At 37.7% G+C, this 27,668-nt stretch overlaps 2 protein-coding genes and 1 pseudogene across 7 annotated transcripts; all 3 read right to left on the bottom strand.

Annotated features, from left to right (window-relative positions):
- Positions 1 to 734: 734 nt before the first annotated feature.
- LOC119982644 lies at positions 735 to 8,362 on the bottom strand (annotated as a pseudogene).
- A 1,159-nt stretch (positions 8,363 to 9,521) lies between these two features.
- On the bottom strand, positions 9,522 to 10,055 carry LOC119982643 (two-component response regulator 24-like). Its single transcript, XM_038826122.1, has 2 exons — positions 9,837 to 10,055; positions 9,522 to 9,716 (listed from the first exon to the last, which is right to left on the bottom strand). The coding sequence occupies exons 1-2, from the start codon at positions 10,053 to 10,055 to the stop codon at positions 9,522 to 9,524; spliced, it is 414 nt and encodes a 137-aa protein (XP_038682050.1).
- A 1,881-nt stretch (positions 10,056 to 11,936) lies between these two features.
- Positions 11,937 to 27,657, bottom strand: LOC119982795 (CLIP-associated protein). Of its 6 annotated transcripts, none has more exons than XM_038826359.1 (22): positions 25,431 to 26,224; positions 22,403 to 22,558; positions 22,035 to 22,097; positions 21,069 to 21,137; positions 20,709 to 20,874; positions 20,062 to 20,223; positions 19,000 to 19,097; positions 18,441 to 18,515; positions 18,290 to 18,358; positions 18,108 to 18,193; positions 17,904 to 18,021; positions 17,346 to 17,444; positions 16,905 to 17,259; positions 14,935 to 16,724; positions 14,689 to 14,781; positions 14,211 to 14,315; positions 14,015 to 14,089; positions 13,855 to 13,929; positions 13,559 to 13,627; positions 13,354 to 13,455; positions 12,408 to 12,598; positions 11,937 to 12,157 (listed from the first exon to the last, which is right to left on the bottom strand). In XM_038826359.1, exons 1-21 carry the CDS (start codon positions 25,761 to 25,763, stop codon positions 12,437 to 12,439), a joined length of 4,320 nt encoding a protein of 1,439 aa, XP_038682287.1. In that variant the 5' UTR covers positions 25,764 to 26,224; the 3' UTR covers positions 11,937 to 12,157; positions 12,408 to 12,436. The 6 variants fall into 6 exon arrangements, with proteins under 6 accessions (XP_038682287.1, XP_038682286.1, XP_038682291.1 ...); XM_038826358.1 differs by lacking the exon at positions 11,937 to 12,157 and adding an exon at positions 27,445 to 27,657 and having other exon boundaries at positions 12,192 to 12,598; positions 25,431 to 25,795; XM_038826363.1 differs by lacking the exons at positions 11,937 to 12,157; positions 25,431 to 26,224 and adding an exon at positions 27,445 to 27,657 and having other exon boundaries at positions 12,192 to 12,598.
- Between the last annotated feature and the right edge of the window lie 11 nt (positions 27,658 to 27,668).

The raw sequence follows: 27,668 nt of genomic DNA, 5'->3' as shown, positions 1-27,668 counted from the left end.
TTTAGTGGCACCATTAACATTGAATAGGTCCATCTTCCATTACGAATGGGCTTTCGACCAACTAAATCGGCTTCATGGACAAATTATAGAGGTCCTTTACCATTGGGCTTCTATTGGAGGCCCATTATTTTGAATTTCTACGGGCTCAAAAGCCCATTACCATTGGGCTACTGTCTACCCCCATTACCATTGGGCTACTGTCTACTGATGCTGGCCCATTATTATAAGTCTATACGGGCCAGTTAGCATTGGATTTTGGCCCATTACTAGTATTATATAAGGGCCCATAGGCCTATTACGATTGGTCAAACGATGTGGGCCCATATCGAAGATTATAAAAGGGCCCATTACTATTAGCCTTTTGGCCCATTATTATTACAAATTATAAATGCCCATTGCCATTGGTCCTCGATGTCGGCCCATTATTAATAATTTTATAGCCTCGTTAGTGTCGGGCTTTCTAATGTAGACCCATTTTTTTACAAATTCTGTTGGTCCGTAGGCCCAATTACAGACCAATGTCATTACAATTACCTCTGCCCATTGTCATTAAAATTGTTTAGGCACACTATGAAAGATATAAAAGCCCTTTACTTTAATTGGGCCTAAGTTTTTTAAAAAGCCGGTTCGAGGATATAATATTAGGCCATCTGTCTATTATTAATTGGGCAAATAATGTACCATCTGTTAAAAATAGTGCCCTAAGCCCATTCCATTTGCATGCACCCAGAAACAAATAAATAGTATTTCTTAAAATACCTTTCGGTAATCAACAAATCAGTGGCACAAACCAAAGTGCTAATACATTCAGTCTACAAATCATTTCAATAATCAACATCATGTATCTAACGCAATTATTCCCCAGAATAACAAGAACAAATAAACACAAAACGAAAAAAAACCATAATACCAGAAAAAAGAGGAAACAGAATGTAATAAAAAAGGAATATTTATGGTGAAGTTTACATAACAGCAGACACTGAAGCAAACCGTTCCATATACCAAAACAATTCAATGAGGCAAAAATTACGACAAATTTCGGATGAATTTTAAAACAATCAAACAAAATCACAGATGAATTTTAAAACAAGAACCAGAAATGAAGTAACAGTTGTTCAAGTCATTTTACCCATAAAGATCATAACAATTTGAGTCCTGTAGTCGAATCCAAATAATTTGGAACAAGGCTTGGATGATGATAATTATTATATACTGAATGAATTGGCCATATCATTACCATATAAAAGATAAATACCGCAGGAAATATAAGAGAATTAAAGGTTTTGATTCAGATGTCAAAATCTAGAATAAGAGTTGCAACTAGTAGTTTTACCGGGTGTTGTATAAAGATCAAATGTATCTGGGCCGGAAATTTCGATGGAACCTAAATGTACGAAAATGACATCACTTAATTTGCTCAAAACAATGGTCCCCACAGTATGATGTGATGACGGGCACGAAGAAGTGAGATTACCAAATTAAACAAAAATAATGTCCAAGTGGTAGCTAGATAATCATGATATCGTAAGAAATCCTTACCAAACTAGAAAAAGAGTTGCAACTAGTAGTTTTATCAGGTATTGTATAAAGATCAAATGTATCTAGGGAGGAAATTTTTTGATGGAACCTAAATGAACGAAAACATCACTTATTTTACTCAAAACAATGGCTCAAAACAATGGTCCCCACAGTATGACGATGGACAAAACAAAAGAAGAAGTGAGATTACCAAATTAAACAAAAATAATGTCCAACTGGTAGCTAATCATGATATCATAAGAAATCCTTACCAGACTACAGCTTAGTTGCCTTTGCACTCCCACCAATGCTTTCCAGCTACATCTCTGCATGTTATACTAAAACTCATCTTTATCATTTCCTTTGTGTTGTTTTCAATACGAACTCCCATAGGAGATATGTCACGATCATGTCTAAGTTTAACCAGCCTGAACCCAATGTCAATGGATTTGCCAGCAGAACTTAAATTTAAACTTAAACATGGTTGAAGTGCAATCATTCAGTACATATGAGAACAACTTTTTGAATAGAGATATGAGAACTTAAATTTAAAATAATACTTCAACATCTCAAGAAAACTTCCATTCAGTAAATAAGAAAAAAGACTAGTCAAGAACAGTTTCTAAATGCCATAAATGGAGAGAAAAAAGCAAGAGGAACTCCAAATAACACTCACCATCATCATCACCTTTTATGTGGAGCAAGGACTGTATTCAAAGAACTAACACTAGCGCATACAATCCATAGCATAATAATGAAATGATATGGAAGAGAAGGTTACTAGGGCTTCATTTTTTCTTGCTACAAAAATAACATCTAAACGAACATTGGATGGAAGGGCTTCATAGTGGAATTAAGGACCATAAAATAAGAATGAAACCTATGTAATGAAAATTAATTGAGAAACACAGCGAGATTATGCAATTATTATAGCGAAATTGAGCGATTATCTTAGATAAAGTTGAAATATGAGCCTCCATTATCTATCAATATCGTGGTGCTGCTACCATCCTTCGAATGTCTACCCACGCTTCCAGGATAATAAATCCTACGTAATGAACATTGCCAAATAAATTGAGAAACACAAGTTATGCAATTACTATAGCAAAATTGAGAAATTATCTTACATAAAGTTGAAATATGAATCTGCATTGTGTATCAAATATGTATTTGACGGTAACTAAAAAATTAAGGGTAAGGCATCGAGCAGAGGTCAAGATAACATTAATATCAAGTTTTCACAAAATACAGCAGAGCACACCACAATGTAATCCACATTCCATATTAGTAATGCACTCTCTTCTGGAATAAAACAAAGAAAATGCTTCGTGGCTGTTAAGGCGTTAACTATATAACGCTAGTCAAATTTAATTAACTTCTGCTATGGAACCCTATATAAAAGCCATTGTGAATCTCTCCAACTCGTAAACGACATAATTAGCCACAAATAAATACCAGAAAAGACAAAGGTGCGCAATAGCTATGTAGCTTACCTGAGAGACACACAGAGTTGAGTTGCTCCATAACTGAGTCAAGATCAGGCGACGAGGGGTAGTGACACACGCCTATAACGGCGAAAATCTTGCGGTTGAACTGAAAGCTCTCACGGGGGCAGGGAGGAGCTCCGCAAAGCGAGAAGTTGAACTGGAGCATCGTGCCGCCTAAGGCTAGATCGCGACTGGAGACTCTTGGTGCTCCGTGAAGAACGAGATGATCGCCGACAGTAGGATCGTATGGTGCCGCATGAACACGGAGTGGTAACACCGCGAGATCGCCAGAGTCCCGACCGGAAGGGACAAAACGCCGATCAGATCTAATCGGCGTTGATGAAAGACTCTTGCACTCCTCCGTTCACAGCATCCACCAGTAGATCCGCCACACGCCTCGCGTTCTTGATCATATCATTCTTAGCTCTGTCTGTTCGGTTATTGATCAATAAAATAAAACCTAAAAACAAATTGGAGGATTCGTAGGAGAGGCCACTGACCGGCTTAGACGCGGAGTGAAGAAGCTTCGAGGTCTCCGGGTGTTTCCGTTCGGAATTTCACTATCTCGGATGCGGTCAGTGGCAGCAACGGCGAGCACATTTCTTCAATCGTTCTGAACAGATTTTTCTCCTCTTCTGTGTGGCTTTAGGCCTTCCAATACTCGTTACTTAAAACAAATTAAACCCCAATCGACTCTTGCGAACCGTCAACACTCAAGGTCGGGTTCGGGCCGAGCTTGGGCTTTGAATTTTAGTTCTTGAGAGCTCTGTTTTTAAGGCCTACATGGAGCTCGGGCCTCCTAGGAACAGTACGGGCCGAGCATAGGGTCTGTCAAAGCCCGGCCCACTTTCAAAAGCTCAGCACAGTTTAATGAGGCTGATTCCTTCGTCAATCTTGAGGCCGACAATTCCGTCGCGTTCGTCCTGGCATTTATGGAGCAATTGTCAGCATCTGAAGCCTTGGTTGCAAGCCCTGCTTCTTCTTATATCTAGGAGTAATAACCATATATCCCATCTTGTTTTTGCTGTGCAAATAAGGCCGGATTAAATAAAAGACTTATCGTGGAAGCAATTCAAATTAACTTTTGTAAGTGCTCAATTCAAATTCTAAACCCTGTGATAATCCAGAAGAAACACACAAGTAATATAAAATTTGGTGCTAATCATAACGTCCCTTTCTTTCTAAACTTAGTGGTTGATCAAGTAGATATCAATCTTGCAAAATTTCAGTGATGAAGCAACGCGGAAATTGATTAAATAAGTTGGGAAGTTCATCACAACTTGCCAAAAGCTAGACGTAATTAGAATTAGAAGCAACGATTAAAGGGCTAATGCAAACGAAAATACAGAAAGAAACCCAATGCTTAGGGGGGTGTCTGCTCGAGTCATAAACTTCGAAAAATAGGCTTCCTATCTCAGGCCACACGTATGCTTTGAACCATGTCATGAATTTCTGGGCATAAGTGCAATGTAATGCATAGTGATGTGAATATACTATGTGTATGTGAGTGCGTGTGCAAGAGGGCCCTCCTTTGATGATTTAAGCAGTGGTAACGGCGACAAATGAGTACCGGAGTTGAAAAATATGGTATTTGGCTCTTTTTATATTATGTATCAATAGCACAAAAGAGTGGAGAACAAAAGTTTAGCCTTTGTAAGTTGATGAGACAAAAAGAACCGACTTTAATGAGGGCCCTTTCTGCACTATAGAATCTATACACGCACTTTTCCTATTGTTATCTTCTTGTTTTTAAATTTTCTTCAACATGAAAGAAATGCATTAAAATCAGTTCATAACCCATGTTAAATACCTTTGTGTTCTCACTCTCCATCAGCTCCCAGCTTCTTCTTTTCTGTGCTTTTCTGCGATGGTATGAGAAATTGCACCACAGCTCAAACGCCAGGCCTCTCGATCTAAGTGAAAGCTGAAAACCAAGAAATAAGATTATAAACTTCGTAAGCTTCACTGCATAGTGAAAATATCATCATCAGTAGTTACTTTCCTGTCATTGTCATGTTCTCTGTGAGCTCGTGCAACACACAGTTCATCACAGAAGAGGCTGGTGAGTATAGACGAAAATGGTCCTGCTTTGGACTGGCTACCCACATCATGTCCCCCACCAGAGTCCATGGAGTTCCTTGCAAGATCATGGAGTCTCTCAGCCATGGAGCTCTCTAAAGCGCTTACCATCAGACCCGTTAATCCTTCCACCAATCTTGAGAGGCCGCCCCTCTGTTCTGCTGGTGCTGAGGCAAACAATACGAGTTCCATGGTTTCGAAGGAGCCAGTAAGATCTCCTACTGCATGAAATATTGATCAGTTTACTCCTAAAAGATACACAACCATATAGCTTATTTGAAAAACCAAGGGATAAACCTCTTGCCGCATCATATCCAAGGTCTGGATTGTTCTGCTCCAGTAGCTTGCCAATAACTACTGCCCCCTCGTCACCAGCATTGGCAGCAATTGTGTACACAGGCATGAGGCATCTGTAGACAAACGTGGGCTTTAAGATTGATAAGGCAATTATAAGAGCATACCTTACAAACCAATTCAAAGTGGAATCTGATGCAAAGATAAGTACGATTGTCAAGATAAAGATTAAAGGAAAGTTTTGGCGCATCCAACTCTGGCTACTAATTTCCAGGCAGAAACATTTATCTGTTTTCTCCCAACTAATTCAGTAACACCATAATTTGATGATTAATTATATTTATTTATGTACCAATGTATATATCCCCGTATCAGAAAATTCGAAGCAAGAAAGAAAGTTTGAGATATTTCCTAAAAGAGCAAGAGCTTGAAACCTTAAGAGCGATCTTAATTATCTGGAGACGAATCTTTTGGTCGAAGTTTGCAGTTACCAACTTCTCAAGCTCCTTGGAGGCATAAAGAAGTGCCACTCTGCCTCCTGCCCATAGAAATCGCTTGAATACTAGTTATGACCACAATAAAACAAGGTGCACGCAAACAAAATACATGGCTAAAAGGTCAAGCTTACCAGGAACAATTCCTTCTTCCACAACAGCCTTAGTGGCATTTAAAGCATCTGTAACTCTATCCTTCTTTTCGCCAACTTCTGTATCACTAGCTCCCCCAATCTGCATAGAAACAGAACTCAATCAGTGTATTGATTCAAGCCGCTTTTGATAAATTCTTACATGTGACTTCTGAAATAAAAGTCAGTTAATCAGGTTCAGTTGATTTAAGGGGATACTCTAGTTCTCAGAAGGGAAATAAACCTTTAAAACTACTTCACCGCCAGAAAGTTTTGCAAGCCTTCCTTTGAATGTCCTTTTGTCAAAATCAGGAGTGCTGAATTCGATTGTTGATCTTACCTGTTGAAAAAGTTATAGGCCATAAAAAAGTTAACAAACAGCCAAATGGAAGTTGTAAGTCGTTAAAGAGATTAAGATTTACAATGGGAAAAAGGCTACCTGTTCACATCTTTCTTCAATAGTTTTCTCATCACCAACCCCATCAAGAACAATGGTGTCATCTTTAGACACTGTAACCTGCAATCGCAGCCAAGGAATCAGTCATACAGTAGATGCCAAATTCATAGGTTAGCAAATGTTAGAAATGGCATATCTTTACACTAGTACTCAATGAATAGCTGATTCTATTTACAACATATATAACCCCTCGTTATTTACCTTTTTGCATGAGCCAAACATTTCTTCTTTCACATCTTCAAGTTTCATGCCCAGCTCTTCAGTTAAAACCTACCAACAATACAAAACGGGCGGGAGAAGCATAAGGAAAATAGCAGCTAATGCCTAGCAAAATACGTAGTAGATGGGTGAAGGAAAATACTAGATAAACTTTACCTCACCACCAGTTAGAACAGCAAGGTCCTGTAAACCCGCAAATCCAGGTGTTTTAATGGCACAAACCTCCAGCACATAAAGACCCACATCATTATAACACCCCACATGGACCAACAGCTAGTCCTTTGATTAGAATAAAACAAATTTGTACATCACCTAAATCCAATACCTTGATTCTTGCACGAAGATTGTTTAAAATGAGAGTTGCCAGTACTTCACTTTCCAAATCTTCAGAAATAATCAATAATGGTCTTTGCGTCTGAGAAGAAAATGAATTGGTTCAAAAGTTGAACAGTACAATACACAGTCTTGATATTTATTTCCATTTTAAGAACTGTTTACCTTCAATGCCAACTCCATTACTTTCAACAAAGCACTCAGATTTGAGATTTTCTTCTCATGAATCAAAATCAGTGGATTCTCTAATTCCTGCAAAACAAGCTTGTTCTTTGTTAACAACCACAATCAAGCAGCAACACAAAATAGAACCACCCAAGATTCCCATGATACTTCAAAGGAACAGCATCTTTAAATTTAAAAAGCACGAAAGATGACCTGTTTACAAAAGAAACAAGGTATAGTAATTTAGCTACGAATATCAAATTTCTTACGAATTTTTGGCTCTTCTGACCGGTGACAAAATGGGGGATATCTAGCCCCTATACAGCTTCATTCCATCCCCCTATCCAGCTTAATTCCCTCAACAACCTCCAATTCATCATAAAACGTTTTCCCATCCTGAAACAGGGTTTACAATAAAACAAATAGCAAATACTTAACGCTTGAAAGAGCAAGGCACCGAATAGAGCAGGATAAGCGCTGTCCAAAGCAGCAGAGAAACAATGAACTAATCTTGAAGGAGTTACAGAATCATCAAATAGCAAATACTTAACACTTGAACTTTCTACAAAAAATTCCTGAAGAGATTTCATGAATTTAAATGCACAAGAATAAATTGGAAAGCAACTTACAGCAATGGTAATAGCACCCTCCTTGCCAACCTTCTCCACTGCCTTTAACGGCGTCGGCAAGGTCTTCAACACGCTTAAGCATCATTGCGCAAGCTTCAACCCCGTATGTGATGTGCTTTGATGCATAATTTCTGTTCCAACGATCTACCAAGAATCTAGAGGATAAATCAAAATGGATATAAAATTCATCAAAAATCGTAATAGATCAATAAGGAGTTTAGACTCACCTGCTGGCAACTGTTCCAAGCCAACGTGCGCAAGAAAGGAACAATAAAACAGACACAAATGAACGAAGGAGCAGGAAATCGAAACAGGGGAAAAAAGGAGAGAAGGGGTGTTACATTGTTAAAGAGAGAGTAAAGGATACCTGACTTTGGAAGCAAGGGCAGTCGCGGAGCGGTACATGACTACATGGTTGTGGAGTTGCGGTGGGAGATCCGACCGAGAGGGTTTTGGGAGACAAAAAGACACGGCCGAAAAAGAAGGAATTTCCCGCTGCTACTGGTAGCGGGTTACTAGGGTTTTGAATTTTGCTTGCTCCGTACGGCAAGCCCATCAACGAGAATGAACCGACATGGTGACTGGGCCCACCGTAGACCTGTGTTCGTTGCGCATAGCTCTTTTGTCCTCAGATGGGCGTGGGCCTATAATCAAGTTTTGTAGCTTTACAAATGCCGGAATGCTACTTTTGGGCCTACAATAGTAGATGGGCCTGGGCCATATTAATTTATCATTTCAATTTCGATGGAATTGAAAGCTTGTTGCGACAAATAAGATATGAAAAATGCTCAAAGACCCCCAATTTACTCACAAATCCATGTGAAATGTTGTATGTTAAGGCCTAAGGGTGTCCTATATGTGGGTAAAATAAGAGTTACGAATTGGAGGTCCATAACATTGCTCATACGATATATCCACAAAATTCATAGTAGAATTCACATCCTACGCATATAATTATTTTCAGAAGTTATTTTCTTAACTTGTGTGGCTGTTTGAATTGTTGTTATATGCCCTTTTCGTACTTTATTTTGTTAGCACATATTGAAGAAAAAAGAAAAGAGTTATTCATGGAAGCTAGCTTAGCTTGATCAACCATGCAAGTTTTGTTGATAAAAACCGTCATCACAAATTTTGGAGGATAAATGTGGGGAGCAATTTTTTCTCTTTAATATATATATTTTTTGATAGAATATTCTCCTTAATATATAACCAATTTGGTGGTTCTTATATTCATTTTTGTTGAAATTCTCAACCCAAACACATTTAAGATATTATCCACTCTCGTGCGAATTTGTTCTCATGAGGCCGTTGTCATTGGTACTTAGTCCCAGGATCAATGTGAGAGAAGCTAGATTTGCTTATAAACCACTCGATTGAGTTATGTCATATTGACAAGAAAAAAAAAGAGAGATCTCTTTCTAGAAGAAATATTGGTGGTGAAATCACAAGTGATACTTCATATATATCTCCAACAACACATCATCAGAACATGCATTCATCTAGGTTTTTCAATTCAACTGCAAATTAAGTGTTACACACAACAAGTTTCTCGTAGAAGCTTGAGAGAGAGAGAGAGAGAGAGAGAGAACACTAGCTAATGATTAAACAAGACACCACCCAAAGGTCATACCCAAGGCTAAAACAGTAATTAAACTCATAAACAAGATAACATAAACACACATTAATAAAGCTAGCTAGTCAAATTAACAGGCAAGTCAACAAAAAGAAAGGCTTGTAGCCTGCTTGGCCAGCTTATGAAGGATAGAAAGGAGCTTAGCAGTTGTTAAAGGCTTCTGCTGATAGTCATCGAGCCCTGCTTCAATAAATTCTCCCACTTCTCCTTCCACTGAATGACTGGATACGCCTGCAATCACGCTGCGAATACCCATGGATCGAAGCTTCCTTGTCGCCTAATCACAAACCTAATTAGTTAGTAACACAGACATGCATCCATGCATGCAGATTTTACATGACTTATATATATATATATATATAATGAGGGCATGCATATGCAATGTTTATAAGTATACCTCAATGCCATTCATCACAGGCATATCCATGTCCATCAAGATTAGGTCAAAGCTTTGTCCGGAAGAATGAGCATCAACAGCTTCTTTTCCATTCACCACCACCTGGTTGTCTATGCCAAGCTTTTTCAAGAGCATTTGGTGCATTATCCGGTTGGTCCTGTCGTCGTCCACCACCAATGCTGTTATCTTGGCGGCAGATTTACTGATCGACGAAGGCATTGCTGCAGCTTCCATGGCATTCGAGGTTGTCATGATTGTGTTTATTTTCTTTGCTTGGTGAATTGAAATCAAGAAACAATGACATAGATATATAGTGTGCCCTGATAGGCTGTGTTTGGACAAGAAGCAGATATCAAATAAAATCACAAGGATTATGTCCAAATTTTACAAAATCTATAAAATGTGAAAATTTTCTCTCTTTATTTATTGATGCCCATCTAATAAAGTGTAATCGTCTAGGAGTTGTCCTGGCCTATATAAAGAAAAAATGTATTTTTCTAGTACTATGTCATCTGTTTTTTTTTTCCCGTTTACAAAGAAAGAGATCCACCAAATCTGATGCCCAATCCATTGATCTTTCCATTAATGAAAAAGCTAAACATGAATGGTTGGTACAGAATGAATGTCAAAATTAAGAAAATAGAAAAAGACGGGTCATTAACCTTGGCAGCTAATTAATATCTTATTATATTGATAGACATTTTCTTATACATTGTACTTCTTTTTGATAATCAAGAACGACACCAATAAATTTGTCCTTTGGGTATTCGATATGAACGTCAACCCCACGCACATACAAATTTTTCATCTGAAAACAGGATCAAGTGAGTAAAAGCCCAACGCGTGGTCACAAGGATATTGCTCCTAGTAAAGCGAAATCCCTAAGAAAAATGCATGAACTAAGCTATAATATCACGTATCAAATCATGTTTATTCGAAGATGTCCTACATTAGCAAAAACTTTCAACTTATTATTATTTTAAATGAAATCCACGTGCTTGTGAGTGAGTTAATCTATGTAACATTGAATTATTGTCTAAGAATCATGCTTATTGAAGGGCTATGTTTCTAAAATTAAGAATTTCCGTTATTCTATTCTATGAAGAATAACGCACTTTTAGATGTTTGGTTCTTAATGTATATCGGCATGCGGTGGCCATATGGTTGTTAAAAGCATTCCACATATTCCCCGCACATCTGATGCAGGATGAGGATACAATGTTACATTTCTTTTGGTAATCGGTACCTAACTTCTTCCCAGCCTTCATTATTCATGGTGATAGATATAATTTTGTAATTATACCATTAATTGAATTTGTATAACCTGCTATGAAAAACATGAAATGGGAGACTAATTTGGTTCAGTTCTGCATCAGCTTTTAACACATGGATTCACGCTATTCATAACATTGTTACACTGTTAGTAAATGAGGAGCTGCTTGCTGAACAACGTAGTTGTTTCCAACGAGACATCATTATTTCATTTTCTTGATTCATTGAACCTTGGAAATTCAAGAGAATAATCTGTCACTGAGACGTACTGCTTTACAATTAGTGGGTATCTTCTATGTGTTTAATTTGAAATTGGCTGGGACTCTTCGTCTGAATGATTTTTAAGAATGAAGTATTCGAATTGGTGGGCCTTCGCTGGCAGATCTTTTATCGTATCTTTGTTGGATTGCTTAATTTCTTTCGTTAGTCAAGATTCACATATAAGAGAGCTTCTTTGCATATCTGGTGACCATGGTGCTTAGTTGAAGCATTTTGTGATGAATATCTGACCATGACTATTTTTCTGATAAAACCCTTGATTAGCTTCTGTTATTAATCAGCATGTCTGGCCAGTATGCTATTGGCTGACAGTATTTTGTGACAAACATTTGACCATGATTACTATAAGTATATCCTGCAGAAGACGAGGTTGATCAGAAGAAGAAGAAAAAAAACGCCAGTAGTTGTAGTAGAGAAAGCAGGACCTGCAGGTCCTGCACCTGGTAAAAAATATGGTGGTGGTTTTAACATTACACAGCGGAGCAAGAAAAACAATTCAATGGTGAGGGATGTGGGTTAAACTTAACACCTTTCTATCTAATATTCTACTACTAAAATGCAATTTTATCTACTCATTAAAATTGAAGTGTAAACTTATAATGTCATATTTTCCGGTGATTAAAAGTTACATTACGCCAACTTCAATTCAGCTATTGTCCAACAACATGGGTCTACCAAAGAAGCAGCAGAGAAGTTGTTTGCCATCATGCCCCAAAGACCAAAAATAATTCCCTCACAAGTGTTAATGAAATCTGCCATTGTACTTCAACCTGTGAAGAGATTTCTGGCAGGTTAGTGTGGATATCGACAAGAAAACATATTTTTTTCTTTAAGGTTAACTGATACTGTGGTCCAAATGTATATTACAATATAGGAAGTAGTAATATGAAATATTTGCTAGACAAAAGGGGTATTGATACCTAACGAGGTCAAAAAAAGCAAGAGAAACCTAAGATACGGTGAAAAAAAATGACCACCCTCACAATACATTCACAAAATATACAACAACGAAAGCCACACCTGGAAACTTTGCAAAATCCCTACAGTAGCTAACCATGGCCGGTGTAAATCGGTGTGCCTGTCCTGGCCTGTGAGATTCGATTAGCATATATGGTAACCAACCGCAACTGTGTGCTGTTGAGATCCTCTAAGTATGGCAAAAAGGCCTTCCCGAGCATTATATAAATATCCACCAGACAAAAAACAACAGTCTGCACCAAATATCAGGCAAAATAAATAAACAAAGATGGAAATATCATAGATATTGCCTGATATAATAAATAATTTGAGAGGAAAATCCAGAAACATGCAGAGCAATGTGTTGGAAAATGTAGAACACGGAGCCCCTCCAACAAGCTTAGACTAACACGAGAATTGGTGATTTAACAAATCAATAGACGCATCACAGAATCATTAGAGCAACTAGCCATAAGTCTTGGCAAGCCATTCTTGCATGAAAAGCCAAGAACGCTAGAGCTCATCAATTCTTCTTTTCCAAAATATTTAAGGATTTGTGTTGTGCATTCATACAGCATTTCTTGTTCCCTTTCAAGGTTCAAAATCAAATTTGCAAAGATTTAGTCTTTTAGGTTGGCGGTTTCATTCTGTTCAAGGGAAAACAGAACAAGCTTGTTACTTCCATCATTTTAAACAGGGCCATTTCCAGAAAAGTAAATCCAATTTCCAGGGATAGACCAACAATAGTTCCAATAAGAGTTGAGATGCAACAGAATGTGAAAATGAATAAGAAATCCTCCAGTCGGAGAAGTCTCAAATGCCACACAAAGGAGAAATGACACCATCACATAAACAATCCAAACACCAGCTTAATAACACTCAGCACCTAACTTTCGGCTCCTTTACATTGCAACCATAGCTTACTAGAATATCAAGTTCTGAAATGATTAGCCATTTCTTTGCACCTTACTGAAAAAAATTCATCAAAATAAGTAAACACAAGTAATACCTTGCGAACATCTGCACTCTGGTTTCCAAAGGCTTCAAAAAGGGCAGGCAAGAAAGATGGCAATTGAGTCATCAATTCTTCTTGTGAGAGCCGAGCCACAAGCTGAAGGGGAAAGCAATAATTTTATAATCCTCAAAAATAACAGGAGGGAAAGTGACAAAATGAATTGTTAACAGTTTCAGATGATAGATTCCAAAGAAAATACCTTCGTCAAACAGCTTATGCAGGTCACAAGAGTTTTCTCGTCTTCAGTAACCAACAAAGGAACAATAACCTGCAACATCAGTTATTGATAATAAAAACTATCAAGGAACCAATCCGATAATATTATTTTCCAGAGTAGAGATGAGATAAAAAGAAAAAAAAACTTCCCTATACTCCAGCATTTCCAAGGAAAGCATGTTTGTGCATATACGTGAAATGTCTGCATATATGTGCATAAAGACATACGAACATGTGTGTGCATGGGCATGGATGAGTTAGAGTTCAAGAATGACATACACTCAAACATCTGACTGGATCATACTGATACTGTGATAAAACAATGGTCAGGCAGTGCTCAGCTTCATTAGAGACCTAGATTAAGAACAAAAAACATAAGAGACAGATAGCAAAAGTGAAAAAAACCTAAGTCAAAGGACAAGCTCAGAAAAAGGGTTACTTTGGGAACAATATCTTTGGTAACATGAAGCAACTTTTCGATCACAATTTCGACAGAATCTTCCATGGCATCCTTCTGGAAACATGACAAAGAACACAATATCACTAAAAGCAAATTTGAGAAGATTAAACATAAGCAAAAAAGCACTTGATTATGTCAGCACTCAGCACAATAATAAAGGAAGGAATCAACAGACCTGGTTTTTAAGCATTTCAATAATCAACGAGAGAGCAAGCTCCCGAATGAACGAGTCAGAATCATCCAAAACCTCAAGTACAACTGTTAAAATCTGATTGAAGTACTGCAAATACATGATTTACAAAATCATTAGCAAACAAAAATTAAATAGACCATAACACGAAACAATCTCTTTTTCCTCCGAGATTAAGAGTTAAATAGTTAACAGAAAATTTTTTTTCCTCCGAACTTCTCTTTAGCAGCAGATTGTGCTCCAAACATAATGTAACTTAAATAATAAATAATATCATCGAGTCAGCAAATTGGTTACCAATCCAATCTGCTTCTCCATGGAGATAACATGTTCATCACAAGGCTAGACAAATAATGATCTAGACACACAACTTTACAACCGACGGGGTAAGCAAAATTCCGGACTAGGTGGCTCTGTTATGACACAAAGCATTTCTCCATAAAGGTATAAACTGAGATATTACCTTGGACCAAGTAGAGTAATCGTTAGCAACAGAAACCTCAGTTAGTTGCTGTATAGAACCACGCTTACTTGCATCATCATCGCTATTGCAAATCTACATACAAAATAGACAATTTCATCAATTGGGAAACCAACATCACTTTCTTTTCAATGAGCATGCAAGTGTTCAGAAAAGACAATAATTGATTCACAAATAAACAGTAAAGTTTTGATTACTAAAATAAAATTTTAATGTTACAGAACTTACCATGTGAAGAATTTGAGGAATGCTAGGACCTGTGTATTGCATGGGGCTAATCTTCACTGATGCAGGTTTATGATTATGGTCCAAGTCAGGGGAAGCACCATTTTCATGCCCAAAGCCTTCAGCTACCCCCAAGATTCCATAATTTATTTGACCATTCATGTCCACAGGTGGAGCAGATAAACCTTCCAGGTTTAAAATATTATTTACATTTTCCAGACGGTCAGTATGAGATATGTTTTGGGTAGTGGGATGGACTGCATAAGGTACATCCTTATTTGTTAAATTATGAACATCCAGGGTAGAAGTATCAAAATTCAGAAAAATATTCTCCTTCGGTTCTTCAGAAGTTACATAGCCGATACTGCCAGTGACTAAGGTTGATTCTTGTATAGAAGACCATTTCCGACCACTATCACTATCAATCGAACTAGCAGGATACCTTCCAAAGTAATAACTCTTTTTTGATGCACCAGCATATCCTCCTTCCTCAGAAGGTGTCTCACCAACATCAGATGGGTCATAAGAGGACTTGGGATGTCGCTCTTTCTTGTTTTGCAAAAAGTTCATTAGGTCCACTTCAATACGAGGGGTATACTGTTTAAGTGCTCGTCTCAAAGAGTTTTGTTCTTCAACCGATAAACTAAGAATGAAATTGAGGACAGCTGTTGAATCAAAGTGGGAGTAGACAGATACAATGCAGTTAATAGCTGCTTCCTTAAGCTTGGTGTTCTTATCATGAACTAATGGTGTCAGCTTAGCAAGCCACAACTTCAAGATGCCAATATTACTGGCACCATCAGAATTCCTTGCATGCTTGTTAAACGAACTAATAGCAAACTCAATGACAGCCAATTTGGCCTTCGGTGACCGCTGTTCATCAAGGGAACGGAGCAATGCAGGTAGAAGAGAATCAATGCTGTAAGTCTTGCTAACAATTTCCAAAGTTGTTGAGCAAGGTTGCCTAACCAACTCTTTCGGGTCAATCAACCTTGAGAAAACATGAGGTAAGATCCTTTCCATGTAGCTCTCAAATGGCTTCCGGCAAGTTGGAATAATATCTGCAAGGGTCGAGAGAGCTGCCTGTGCAACTTTATGGTGGGGATCATCCAAATGCTGGAAAAACAACTTCATTACCTTCTCAAAATGTTGGATCACTTCTTGAATTCCTTTTGGCCCTTGCTGTAGCAAAGACCGGAGATAATTAAAAGCAGCAACCCTAGCACACCAATCAGAACTTGGACTTAATCCCTCACCTAAAGCATCATTTAAAGATGCTGGACCTTCTACATAGTTTGAAATCTCTCCAAGTTGACTATCATCAAAACTCTTTCTCCTGCCGGAAGACATTCTTCCAGTGACGTTCTTTCTCAAAAGTGGCCTCTGAAAATTAGGTATGTGACAGTTCTGTGATTCCCTAAAGTTTGCATCTCTGTAAGGTGTATCAACGTATTGCCTGTCCATGTGAGGGTTCATATGTCGCCTAGCCTCCCTAGTTTCATTGTTCTCTTCAATTGAATGTCTTTCTTGCAGCCTTTCATAAGCCCTCTTAGCCGAAAATGATGACAGTGTTGGCAAAGATTCAGCTACCAGATTACTGTGATATGATAGCTTGCCAGAATCTTTGGAAGCTTGAATCTGGGTAATGATATCAGACAATATCAATCCACTCTTGCGTCCACTTTTACTGATACCAGAGGCTGTTGATTCCAAGGTTAATGAATTCATGAGGCTATTTGAAGCTGGAACAGCAGGAGGGAATGGCGGATCACGAGATGATGGAGTGTCAACTCCTGCACTAGGAGGAATAAAAAAGAAATTTAGCAGCTCATAAAAATCATCCTTTTTAACTCATCAGTTCTTTCCAGAGTGAATGATTACGGCTTTATCAAATGATAGATAAACGAACAATCAAACTTAGCAGATTTTTTTTTTTAGCTGAAATTAGGCACAAATGCACAATTATTCGGTACCTAGATCCAAGCTAGATGATCTGAGAGTTGAGGAGTTGTGTTTCTCTGAGAGTTCCAATCCTCTAAGCATGCTTTCAATTGCAGTCACCTTCTGTTTGCTTGAATGAAGCACACTTTCCAGACTACGTTCTGTTCCTTTACCCAAGGACTTTGCATGTGAAAGAAGCAGACCAGAGGAAAGTGATGCACTGGAGGATAAAGTCGAACTTCTGTCCATGGCAACTATAGCAGAAGTTCCATACCCAGGTAAATTTGGATTAGATGTTTGAGTAGTAAATGGTGTATGTGAACTTCTATCACGGAGAGAAGGAGAAGCGTATCGCCTGTGCATGCCCCCATCCTCTTCATTTATAACCTGCAAAGAATAAGGGAGAGTAAAGAAGTTTAAATAACCCTTAAAGTCTTGCCAATAAGTTAGAAAAATATAGAAAAAGTAAATACCCTTTGAATAGCAGGATCAAAGGAAGAAAATAAACGACGGGAACGCTCCGGCCAAGTTTTCACAAACATTCTGTAACACGTTCTCGCAGTTGAACGAACCTGTCGAGATGCATAGACTCCTATTTGTTAACAAGCAATTGATAAATCATGAAAATGCCAGAAAAGAAATGCAATCACTCCTTGTATAAAGAGAGCACAAAGAATTTTTTTTTAAAAAGGTAAACATCTTCCATGCACAATGCTCCCACAGCGGAAAGGGTCAGGGACATGGAGGATGTAGTCAGACATTACCCCACATAATATGTGCAGAGGCTATTTCCAGGAATTGAACAAATAAAATCTAAAGAACAATATATACGAATAGAGATCAAATACATAGAATCTAAATCATCTCCAAGAAACTATGGAGACAAATGACGATATGCAGAGCTCAGAGTTTGGAGAGCAATCTTTCACAATGAGGCACAGTACCAATTAGCATGCACACAGAGCTAATAGACAGCCAAATACACACAAGTTACTGGAATATCTAGAATGTCAGATTTAAAATACAAGTACCTCACTCATTGCATCTGCTACGCAACACCTTATTAGATCTTCATATAGGTCAGCTGATCGCTGTATTTCAGGAGCATCAGGCCAATGTTCTAATATCAACAATGCATACTCACAACACCTGCAACACACAAAGGAAGACATCATTGAACTAAACCAACATCAGTTGCCGACATAAATCTTTAAGAATCAGTTGCACTACAATACCTTGCACGGAGTATAGCACTACGGTCATTCTTTGCAGAATCTGATATTCGAGGAAGTACACGAGCAACTTTGCAGTTACGCAGCATCTAGAGGCCGGGAAAGGAAGAAATAAGCAAATTTGACGGGAAATGTGTAAACTAACAACAAACTAAAGACAATTATCATCTTTATGCAGTTATTACCATCTTTATGCAGTTATCTGCAGACTCTGCAATTACAAGCACTGTGATCACGACCAGCTTGAAAAGTACCTGATATTCATTCAATGCATTAAACAGAAAAACATGCACGAAAAGACAGTAATAATCAGCCAAAAAATCTGGTTTAACTTACCGGAATTAACATCTCAGCACACGCCTCAAAATCTCCCAAGAGCTCTTTTGATAAATAGGATAATAAATGGCAAGCCTATAAGTTAAAAAAATCGACTCAGCAACAACCAAGAATAAAGCCATTGATGTCTCACAAAGGACAGATATACATCAGACTTGACACTATCTTGACAATACAGTTTTTAATGCTTTCTCTAACTTTTCATCACAACTTAAGTCACCATACAAACTCATTAGTAAATTCATTTATACATTCCACTACCAAAGGATCTCAAGAGTCCCTTGTGTTAGTTGTCTTCTCAGCACAACCGAATAGGCAATGGTGAAGATATCAATTACGAGGTTACATATCTATATCGTCATAGTGTATTGTACACAAAAAATCAGCAAGAACTATTGAAAGATAATCTACAAGAAGTCAAGAAAGACGAGCAACAAGAATTTGCAAAATAATATCCAAGATTATTGGGATGTAGCAGCTCATGGGCCAATCTGCTGAACAAGAGAGGGGCCCACAAACAGGAATCTAAGCCAGAAAGCTCACGCATGTTCTAACTTACCTGCTTCACTATGCTAGATCTTCGATCAGATAATTGTGTGCTGAATGGCCCAACAAGTTGCTTCAAGAGACCGCGAAAACAAGGATAGTCAGCAGCACCTTCAAGAAAGAAATTAGGGGACACATATATCAGTATCCATCCTCGACTGATATCGTAAAGCATGGTATTTGTACAAGCCCATGCGATTTCTCCTAGCAATGAAAACAAATTTGAAAAAAAGAACAGCCAGATTTCGAGACACAAAAATGAATAGGTAAACAAAATAGCTTGGCGAAGTGAGTAAAATACGAAAATAACAGTGGGACCCAAATGATCTAGGATCCAACACAAAATTATCTTTGGTTAAAGAGGTTATAGATGAGCCCTCATACCTGGCAATTGGCATATACTCAAACATGGAAAAAAAAAAATCGAACAGTAATATGATCGGAAACACTGGAAGACACAAACAGAATATTTACAAACTAACATACGAGTCAATCAGATGCTGACAAAACAAATTGGAAACCTGCAAACCATTCAGCATTTGCATTTCGGAACAAAATGCAGCTGAACCAACAAAATAGCCCCCATTATATTCTCAATTATCAAGAGCTTTAGGTTTAATTAAAATGGTTTAAATATTTCAATAGTAAAATTCTCAAGGTCTGAAGTGCTAATTCCGTTCCCAACAAAAGTAGAGTACAGATGAGTTACAAAGAGGGTGAAGCATGGGATGAAAAGGAGTGAATTTTAAATTTCAAAAGTCTCTCAAAGTTGTTAATAATTATGCAATGTCCTACCCTCATTAGGCATCAAACAGCACAGAAAAATACTTGAAAGACCTCTCATGTTAAGAGTTTGTGCACTCATAGAGTTAAAACATATGAAAACAAATTAGAGAGTCAAGAATGAAAACAACTTCAGGCAGTTAAGCAAAGGAAGAGTGAGAGAGAAGAGATTGGGGGGAAAACGATGGAGCACATAAAATACCAGAAACTCACTGAAACTAAAGCATAAAATACTTTACCACAGAACAAGAAAGAGTTGGTGCAAGAAAAGGAGCAAGGATGACATTCAAACCTCCAACAACAAGGGCTTCAACTCTCTGCATGGCGGCAATGCGGATAGACCAGTCTTTTTCTGGCACCAAGGTAGAAACAATCTTCTCAAATTCCCTAATGAGCTCCTTTTCTGAGTACACTTTAATTGGCTCAATGGGTTTTTCGGGGACATCACTTTCGCCTGCACGAAGTGGACAAGACAAAGATATTTCACCAAATCATGAATCATTGATGCTTATCCATTACACACAGAACGTCAAAATGCCAAATTATAAGTCACACTGAGCAAAACCTCTCACAATTTTAACACTAGGCTTTACAGTTAACTCTTTAAAGTCTGCAACACTTGATTAGTTTCTCTTCACTATTTCAGAAGAGAATACTTACTCATCACATCCCATTAGGGTCATAAACAATAGAAAACACTGCATGTTAGAACCAAGTTCTGCAAACACAAGAAGTGACTAATCACATTTTTCAAATAGCAAAAATATCACCAGCAGAGAACTTCTTAAAAGATGCAATCTCGAGTAAATGGATCTATCTTCCTCCCTTCATTGCTTTTCTAACTAAATTTGCAGAGAACATTAACATATAATATATACAAGATGAAATAGCAGGGTCCTAAACCTCCAAACAGTTTCTCAAAAAAAAAAAAAAAAAAACCTCCAAACAGAGAATTGTCTCTTAAGGAACCCCTGGCCTTCGGACTACTTTTCTTGGAATTTATGCTTGCAGGCTTCATCTCTCCAACAGGAAAATTACTCTTAAGTCCATCTGAAGATCGAATTTGTGGTTCAATTCTCTCTAGCCTGGCATTAATATCTTTCATCTGCATTTGTGCGTTGCAAAGAGCAGAATAACGTAAATTAAAATAACTCATTTTCAAAAGAAAAATATCAATACTTACTAATATAAAGAGCGACTCTTCACTCAATATCATATTAAAAGCATACAGGTACACCACAAAATTAGATATTGCAAAATATAGTACAAGAAAACAGTAAATTAGATTAAAAAAATCACCATGGACATAGGAAGGTTATGGCGCAGAAGCTCATCACGAAATTGAGGCCCAGCTTGTGCATACATCTCCTGAAAAGAAAATGGTATCATGGTGGCATTAGAGGTCCATCTCTTGAACCAAAAGTAAGGAATAGACGATCTAGAAAACCTTTGAAACCACTACTGCATCAAGACAATATCAACTAGACCTATTATTAGCATAGTGTGCCTTTTCAGTTGCGTTGGCATAAATAACTTTCAGAACAACGTCCATGGCATTTCAACATGACTACAGTAAAGCAAACTTATAAAGTTTCGACATTTAGAAACCACATAAAATTTCTATATGACATATCCAAACTCTTGGGTTTATGCTAACAGAAGGTAAATGTCTCTGGAGACCTACTATCAAACAGCCACAGAATTAACAAGGTAAAAAGGAATGGTTACTAATAGTCCACACTCAAATGAGGTTCCCGCATTTATTTACAATCCTCAATCATGAATCCAAATGCAGAAGGCCAAGAGAAAAACTATCGTCATGCAAATCAAGGATGCCCAGAAGGGAAGTTGCCCCAAAGGAAGTTGCCCCATACAATCTCTAATTCCTCCAGCTTAAAATATGCCACTAATGGACCTTAGCGTAATGATAAGGTTGTTTCAGAACTATTAAAACAAGAAAATGCAATAGATTCAAAACATGAAAACATCATCACAACAATGCATACATAAGACTATACACATCCGACCTTCACTGAATTCTACAATGGGCCAATCGCAGGAGCCTCCTGCATTAAGCCATACCATTTCTAATAGTGTCAATTTTTAAAGAGTTTATGACCTCAATTAAAGCTAAAATGAGAACAAAGTTCCAACATTTAAATATACTGACATCATTTTTTAGTGTAAAACTGTATTTATATCACAACTTAACTTTACCATACAATCACGTGCAAAAGTAGTTAAGATCTAAGGAGTGCCATAAACCTCAATGCATGCTATAGCTGCTTCTCTAACACCATGATTTGGGTCAGTCAACATCTGCAAAATCTGGTAACAATATAGAAGTTAATAATAATTTCCTTTTATAATGTAAGCTTAGGAGGTTATACGCGAACATGTGGCCCAATGATAGAGTTGCAACCTAGAGGTCACAGTTTCAATTCCTGGAAACAGTCCCCAGTCCCCACATATCATGTTGGGTGTGGGGGTAAGATTTGCATACATCCTAGCTATCCCCGGCCCCGCCCTCTCTGGGTCCCTTGTGCACGGGAGTTGTTTGTTTATAATGTAAGCTTAAGATAGAAAACAAAAAAATGCTGGTATCCAGCATTAGGAATGGCAGTATATCATACAGGTGGAAGAATAGCCCGTTGAAGAGGGAGTTCGGTGGATGCAAAAAGACCAATTGAGGATGTGACAGTCCGAGCAAACTCTTCTTTGACTCTCCAACTTTTGTGTATCCATGCATAAGAGCCTGCTCTTTCAACGATGATAGTCGGAGAAGAAACCTGAGGCACAAAGACCCAAAATATATTTTCAATGTGCAAACAACGAAAGGATTTCTTGTCCTCTTTCCTTTGTCAATTTGCCAATTCACGAGGTCATTAAGAGAATTTGATTTAAGAAAAATAAGAAATAGTAAGGATTAAATTTTTTTAAAAAAATAACCCTTTAATTGACCGAGTCTGTAACATGAGAACAACGTAAAGAAAAATATAAGGACAAGAGAAAATTCTACAACTTCAAATGATAGAAGAATATATCCACATATACATAAGCTGCAATTCAATTTTCAACTAGAACTGCAGAAGGGGAAAAAATGATTAGCAAAACTTAAACCATGAAGTAGAATAAAAACAACCACATAACATAAAAGAAAAATGCAACACAAATTGCCACCTATCACAGAAGCTGCAATATTCCAGAGTATAGGGTTTTCCCACATCCAACAATTGTGTCTACATAACAAAACAAACACTCATGATGATAAAAGCTAAGTCAAATTTACATCTCTTCACCAGACCTTCTCCTTCGATGGCATCTTATAGCCTCCCTGGCATCACGAAGCCTTTCCCTCCAAATGCACAAGTCACAACCTCTATTTTTTTGGTCCCATTATCTTAAACAGCATAGATCAAATTGAGATATCAATATCTAATTTGGGAATGGCCACATGATCCATTAGAGAAATTAGTTAGAATTGACTAACTAGATTCTATGAAGCTACACTCTTTCCCAGTCATTTTGATCTAAAGCCACACTCTCCCCCAAGTCTATAAAGCCTATCTCATTTCTTATCACTTCCATTTCATTCATCTCTCTTTAGCATCTCTAATTCACTAATTTTATCACTTGTTCACACCATAGCACCAATATCATCTATGTTGTATACGCCCAAACTATCTTCATGATTTTGATTACAGGCAAACATATGGCCCAATGGTAGAGTTGCAGGATGCAACCTAAAGGTCACATGTTCAATTCCTAGACATAATCTCTCCATATATTATGTGAGGGTAAGATCTACGTACATCATATCTATCCTCGACCTTGCCCATTGCGGGAGCTTTGAGCACGGGTGTTGTTTACCTTTTCTATCTTCACTGATGCTACCCCTGCTCCATATGAAACAATATATTTCTTATCATACCCTTCCTCTTGCTGCTTCCATCCAGCGCAACATACTCATTTCTGTCATATCCATTCTTCAGACAATTTGTCTCTTAATACCTCCAACATTCTCATTTTTGCTACATCCATTCTTCATACATCATCGCAGAGTGTGAGAGACAATAAAATTTCCCTTGTGCTTAAAGGTTTTGACCTAAAAAATCCAAGATGCACTACTCACTCCTCCTGCCATTGGTAAGCTCATGCTTAATAAATTCTATTTTTTTTTCCAAGCCCTTGGGATCATCTCTATGTTAAATTCCAAATCAGATTGAAATGGAAAAAAAAAAATTAATAGCTTAACTAATTCAATGGATCAAGCTTTTACGCTTTTTACTCTAGATCTCTTTACAATGGTGTCCTATATGCTGTACCTGTTAAAACCTCCTAGACGTAATTTATTTTTTTGGGGAATAATATCACCAATTTATGGAAGCTTCTTTGGCACAAGATGATTGTATGACATCAAAGTGCTAAACGGGAAATTTAGAGTTCCCCTATTGTAATTCTAGTTTGTGACGAGGGTAAAGAAAATAACATAAGCTTTGAAGCTTCCAGGAAGACATACACAAATTTCTACAGAGCTAAGAACCTTTTTCTTTCAGTAAAGATGCATTAGAACTTTTCCACCGATCCATCATTCGGCCTCTTTACAACTCTCATCAAAGACGAAATTAAAATGTGGCTTGAAATACATCCGGATTTCATCTTATTCTGGACGAGAGAAATTATTCACAGGAAAGAGCATGTAATGAACAATATATATAGCCTAAACTGGTGAATTATGTACTAGCGAGAAGAACAATATATATAGCCTCCAATACACATACTTTTACTTCAACAGTGCCACATGGATTGAGTTAACTCTCAAGGTAATGATGAGGAGCAATGTTTAAGCAAAATCGTGTTCAGAAAGTACCACGACTTGAAGTATTCCATAAGAATCTTCACAAGAAAATAAAAAGAAGAAGAAAGGATTCTCTTAAAAGTTGACAGACGTTTATGGTCTACCAATACAACTTTAAATTTGATCAGGTATATTGCAAACTGCAAAAATCACAAAATATAACTTTAGCCTGAAATAATAGAAATGAATTAACTTACGCAAGTTGAATAGCACTTCCCAAAAACATTGATTGTTTATTCTAGCAAGTCTGTCAAACATGTATATCCCGTTGATTGAACTTAGATAATCATAATCCACTTAAACAAAATCGATACACAATGCAATACAATATATATTTCTATATATATATATATATATCATACTACACAAACACCATCAGGGTACTTGCATATAAGAAATACATCAATAGATGCAAAACAAAACATTATTTTGCCAACTAATTTTAGCATCAAGAAAAAGTGCGGAGATACATAGAAAAAAGGGCAAACGAAGCTCCTAAACCATCAAAGAATGAAAGCCGCAGTATGACTATAGGGATGCGATGCACAATCAATTATCATAATAAATACAACATACATAATCTAACACGAAACATAATTTGGTTAGTTGAAGTCAATCTTACCTAATTAAAACAAGGAAAAAAACGTAAAATAGTGCCAGAATCAAACACAGGCGCGATTTAAGAGTGTGATCGAAAGCAGAATTCAAATTGACGCAGTATTTAAGACAACACAAAAGGAAATTCAGATTCAATTAAACGCAATATACACATTAAAGTATAGAAAGAGAGTGTGCGTCAAAACCTCCATGAGAGTAAGCAACAGGCGTCTGGCGGCGTCTCTGACGGGCTGTTTAGCATCGCCGAGGCGCTCAACAACAGCAGGGACAAGTGCATTGAAATGCAACTTCAAGTGTTCACCGGAGAGCACGGCAGCGGAGGCAAGGGCCTGGAGAGCACCCTGAGAGACCCTGAAGTTGTTATCCTTGAGAAGATCCAAGCAACAATCGACAAGTGACGTCGTCTCCGCTGAACTAAGGCTCTTTCTCGATGCTTCTAGAAGCTGGTGAAGACGCTCCACTCCGACCATCCTCTCCTTAGTATCCTTGGCCCGCGCCAGCTCCAGCGCCTCCTCCATTGTACTCCGATCTGATGCGGCGAGGCTCAGATCTGGACCAAGATTTGATATGAGAGACTAGACTCTTCTCTCAATGCCAGTAGTATAATCCAGATACCAGAAGTTATTGGATATTAAATTAAAGTGGAATTGTTGTTGGTGATTGACTTCAGTGAGAGTGAAAGAGAAAGAATTAGGGGAGAAGTATCGCTAAATTAATAAGGAGTTTAAGTTAAGCGCAGAGAGAGACTAAAGCATACTAGAATAACTAGATTAACGGGGAAGGAAGATGATGTCTCTATGCTATGGACTTGTGGTTGGATTAGAACCAGTTTTTGCCACCGGAATCGGGGATTATTTACCGTGATTTGCCACTGTCTAGTTAGTATTCTCACTATTCTGTGATTGAATTCGCTGAAGAGGAAACTGACACGGAGGGATGTCGGGTGGGTTTCGGTTAGTGGTTTATTGGTTGTGGTGGTGGTCCGGGTTGTCATGGGTTTGGGTCTAATTAATTTGCTCCACAAACGGAGCTCGTCTTTCTTGGGCTTCTTTTTACCAAAATGGAGTAATTTCCTAATCAAGCAAGTTCAACATAACCCTTCAGACTAATCCGTTTAACCTTTGAAATTCATTCTCCCGGATCAAATCCTATAAGCTATAAATAAGTCTTTCCAAAAAAAAAAAAACCTTCCCAAATTAAGCTACTATAACGGTAAAATTCTTGTTGACCTGATTAAATTCTGACAAATTTATACAACATTGTTGGGTGAGAATTAATGTGTCACCAGTTTTAGTAAGATATAATTCTCTACGCATGAATGATGGAATGGCATAAATGGTAACACTGATAGGAAGTGTTCACCATAATTATTAACAAATTGTTGGTTCACGGGTCATTCAAGACATCATTACAATGATAATTGATTTCATGAAGAGAGATGAGCTTCAAAAAGGAGATGATTGATTCAGCACAAAAAAGACGAGGCTTAGTTGGTGATAACGCAAGACCACCCACCTCTTTTGGAGGAAACCCAAGGAAAAGTTGTCCTCTTTCGTCAAGCTAGGGTTCTTGTGCTAATGTAATTTGAATAATAAGACCTTTACAGATTGACATATCAGAGTATGCATGAAGGTTTGGCAACAACAGAAAGTAAAAGGCCATGGTCAGGGAAAAAAAATAGTTCTTACATGGTTCTCTTGATAAAAATACTAATATATAAAGCCTTAGGAATGGACAACAATCATGAGGGTGGTGTGACTTTAAATAATCTACATCCTTCATAAACACGCCACATGGGAGTTTTCTAAGAGCAGTGAAGGCTCTGTTTTGCTAATATGATGCAGGAGTTCAAGGTCATCAAGGATGACAAATAGCTAACCATTTAGCGATATCTTAGCTCGTTATCTATCCAGACTTGGGACATAAACTCATCCGAAGCCATGAGTTTGATTCTTAGTTGACGCGGCATTTTCCAAGTGGTTTACGTTGAGTCTCAACCAAACTAACCTATCAGGCGAGTTTGTACTGCCTATTTGGCTTAGTGGACTGTCAAAAGATGCTTTTAACTAAACCAGAAAGCAAAAATAACACCTAGCAACCAGTAGCGCCCATATGTGCCGTTTAAAATATCATTGCAGGAGAAAATCTCACAGTTGCTTAGAAATGCAAATTCAGAGCATCCAAAGTTCAAAGTTGTACCTCATACAGAGGCTTTATTGGCAATTCAGCAGCAGGACGCCAATGGCATTATTTATATTCTCTAAACCCCCACGCGGCAACGCCCCTGTTTACGAAAAACAAAAGGCAAAAGAGAAACGCAGATACAGATATGGATGCAGAGACACAGCCAACCAAGGTAATATGTACAATTGTAAGTGGAAGGAATCTTTGTCAAAGGGCCATGCCACATGACAGGTAAAGTT

The sequence above is a fragment of the Tripterygium wilfordii genome, chromosome 17 (assembly GCF_013401445.1).
Source record: "Tripterygium wilfordii isolate XIE 37 chromosome 17, ASM1340144v1, whole genome shotgun sequence".
In the NCBI taxonomy this organism is placed as follows: domain Eukaryota; kingdom Viridiplantae; phylum Streptophyta; class Magnoliopsida; order Celastrales; family Celastraceae; genus Tripterygium; species Tripterygium wilfordii.
The sequence above is the reverse complement of the archived record's forward strand: the minus strand, read 5'-3'. Positions and strand labels throughout refer to the sequence as shown.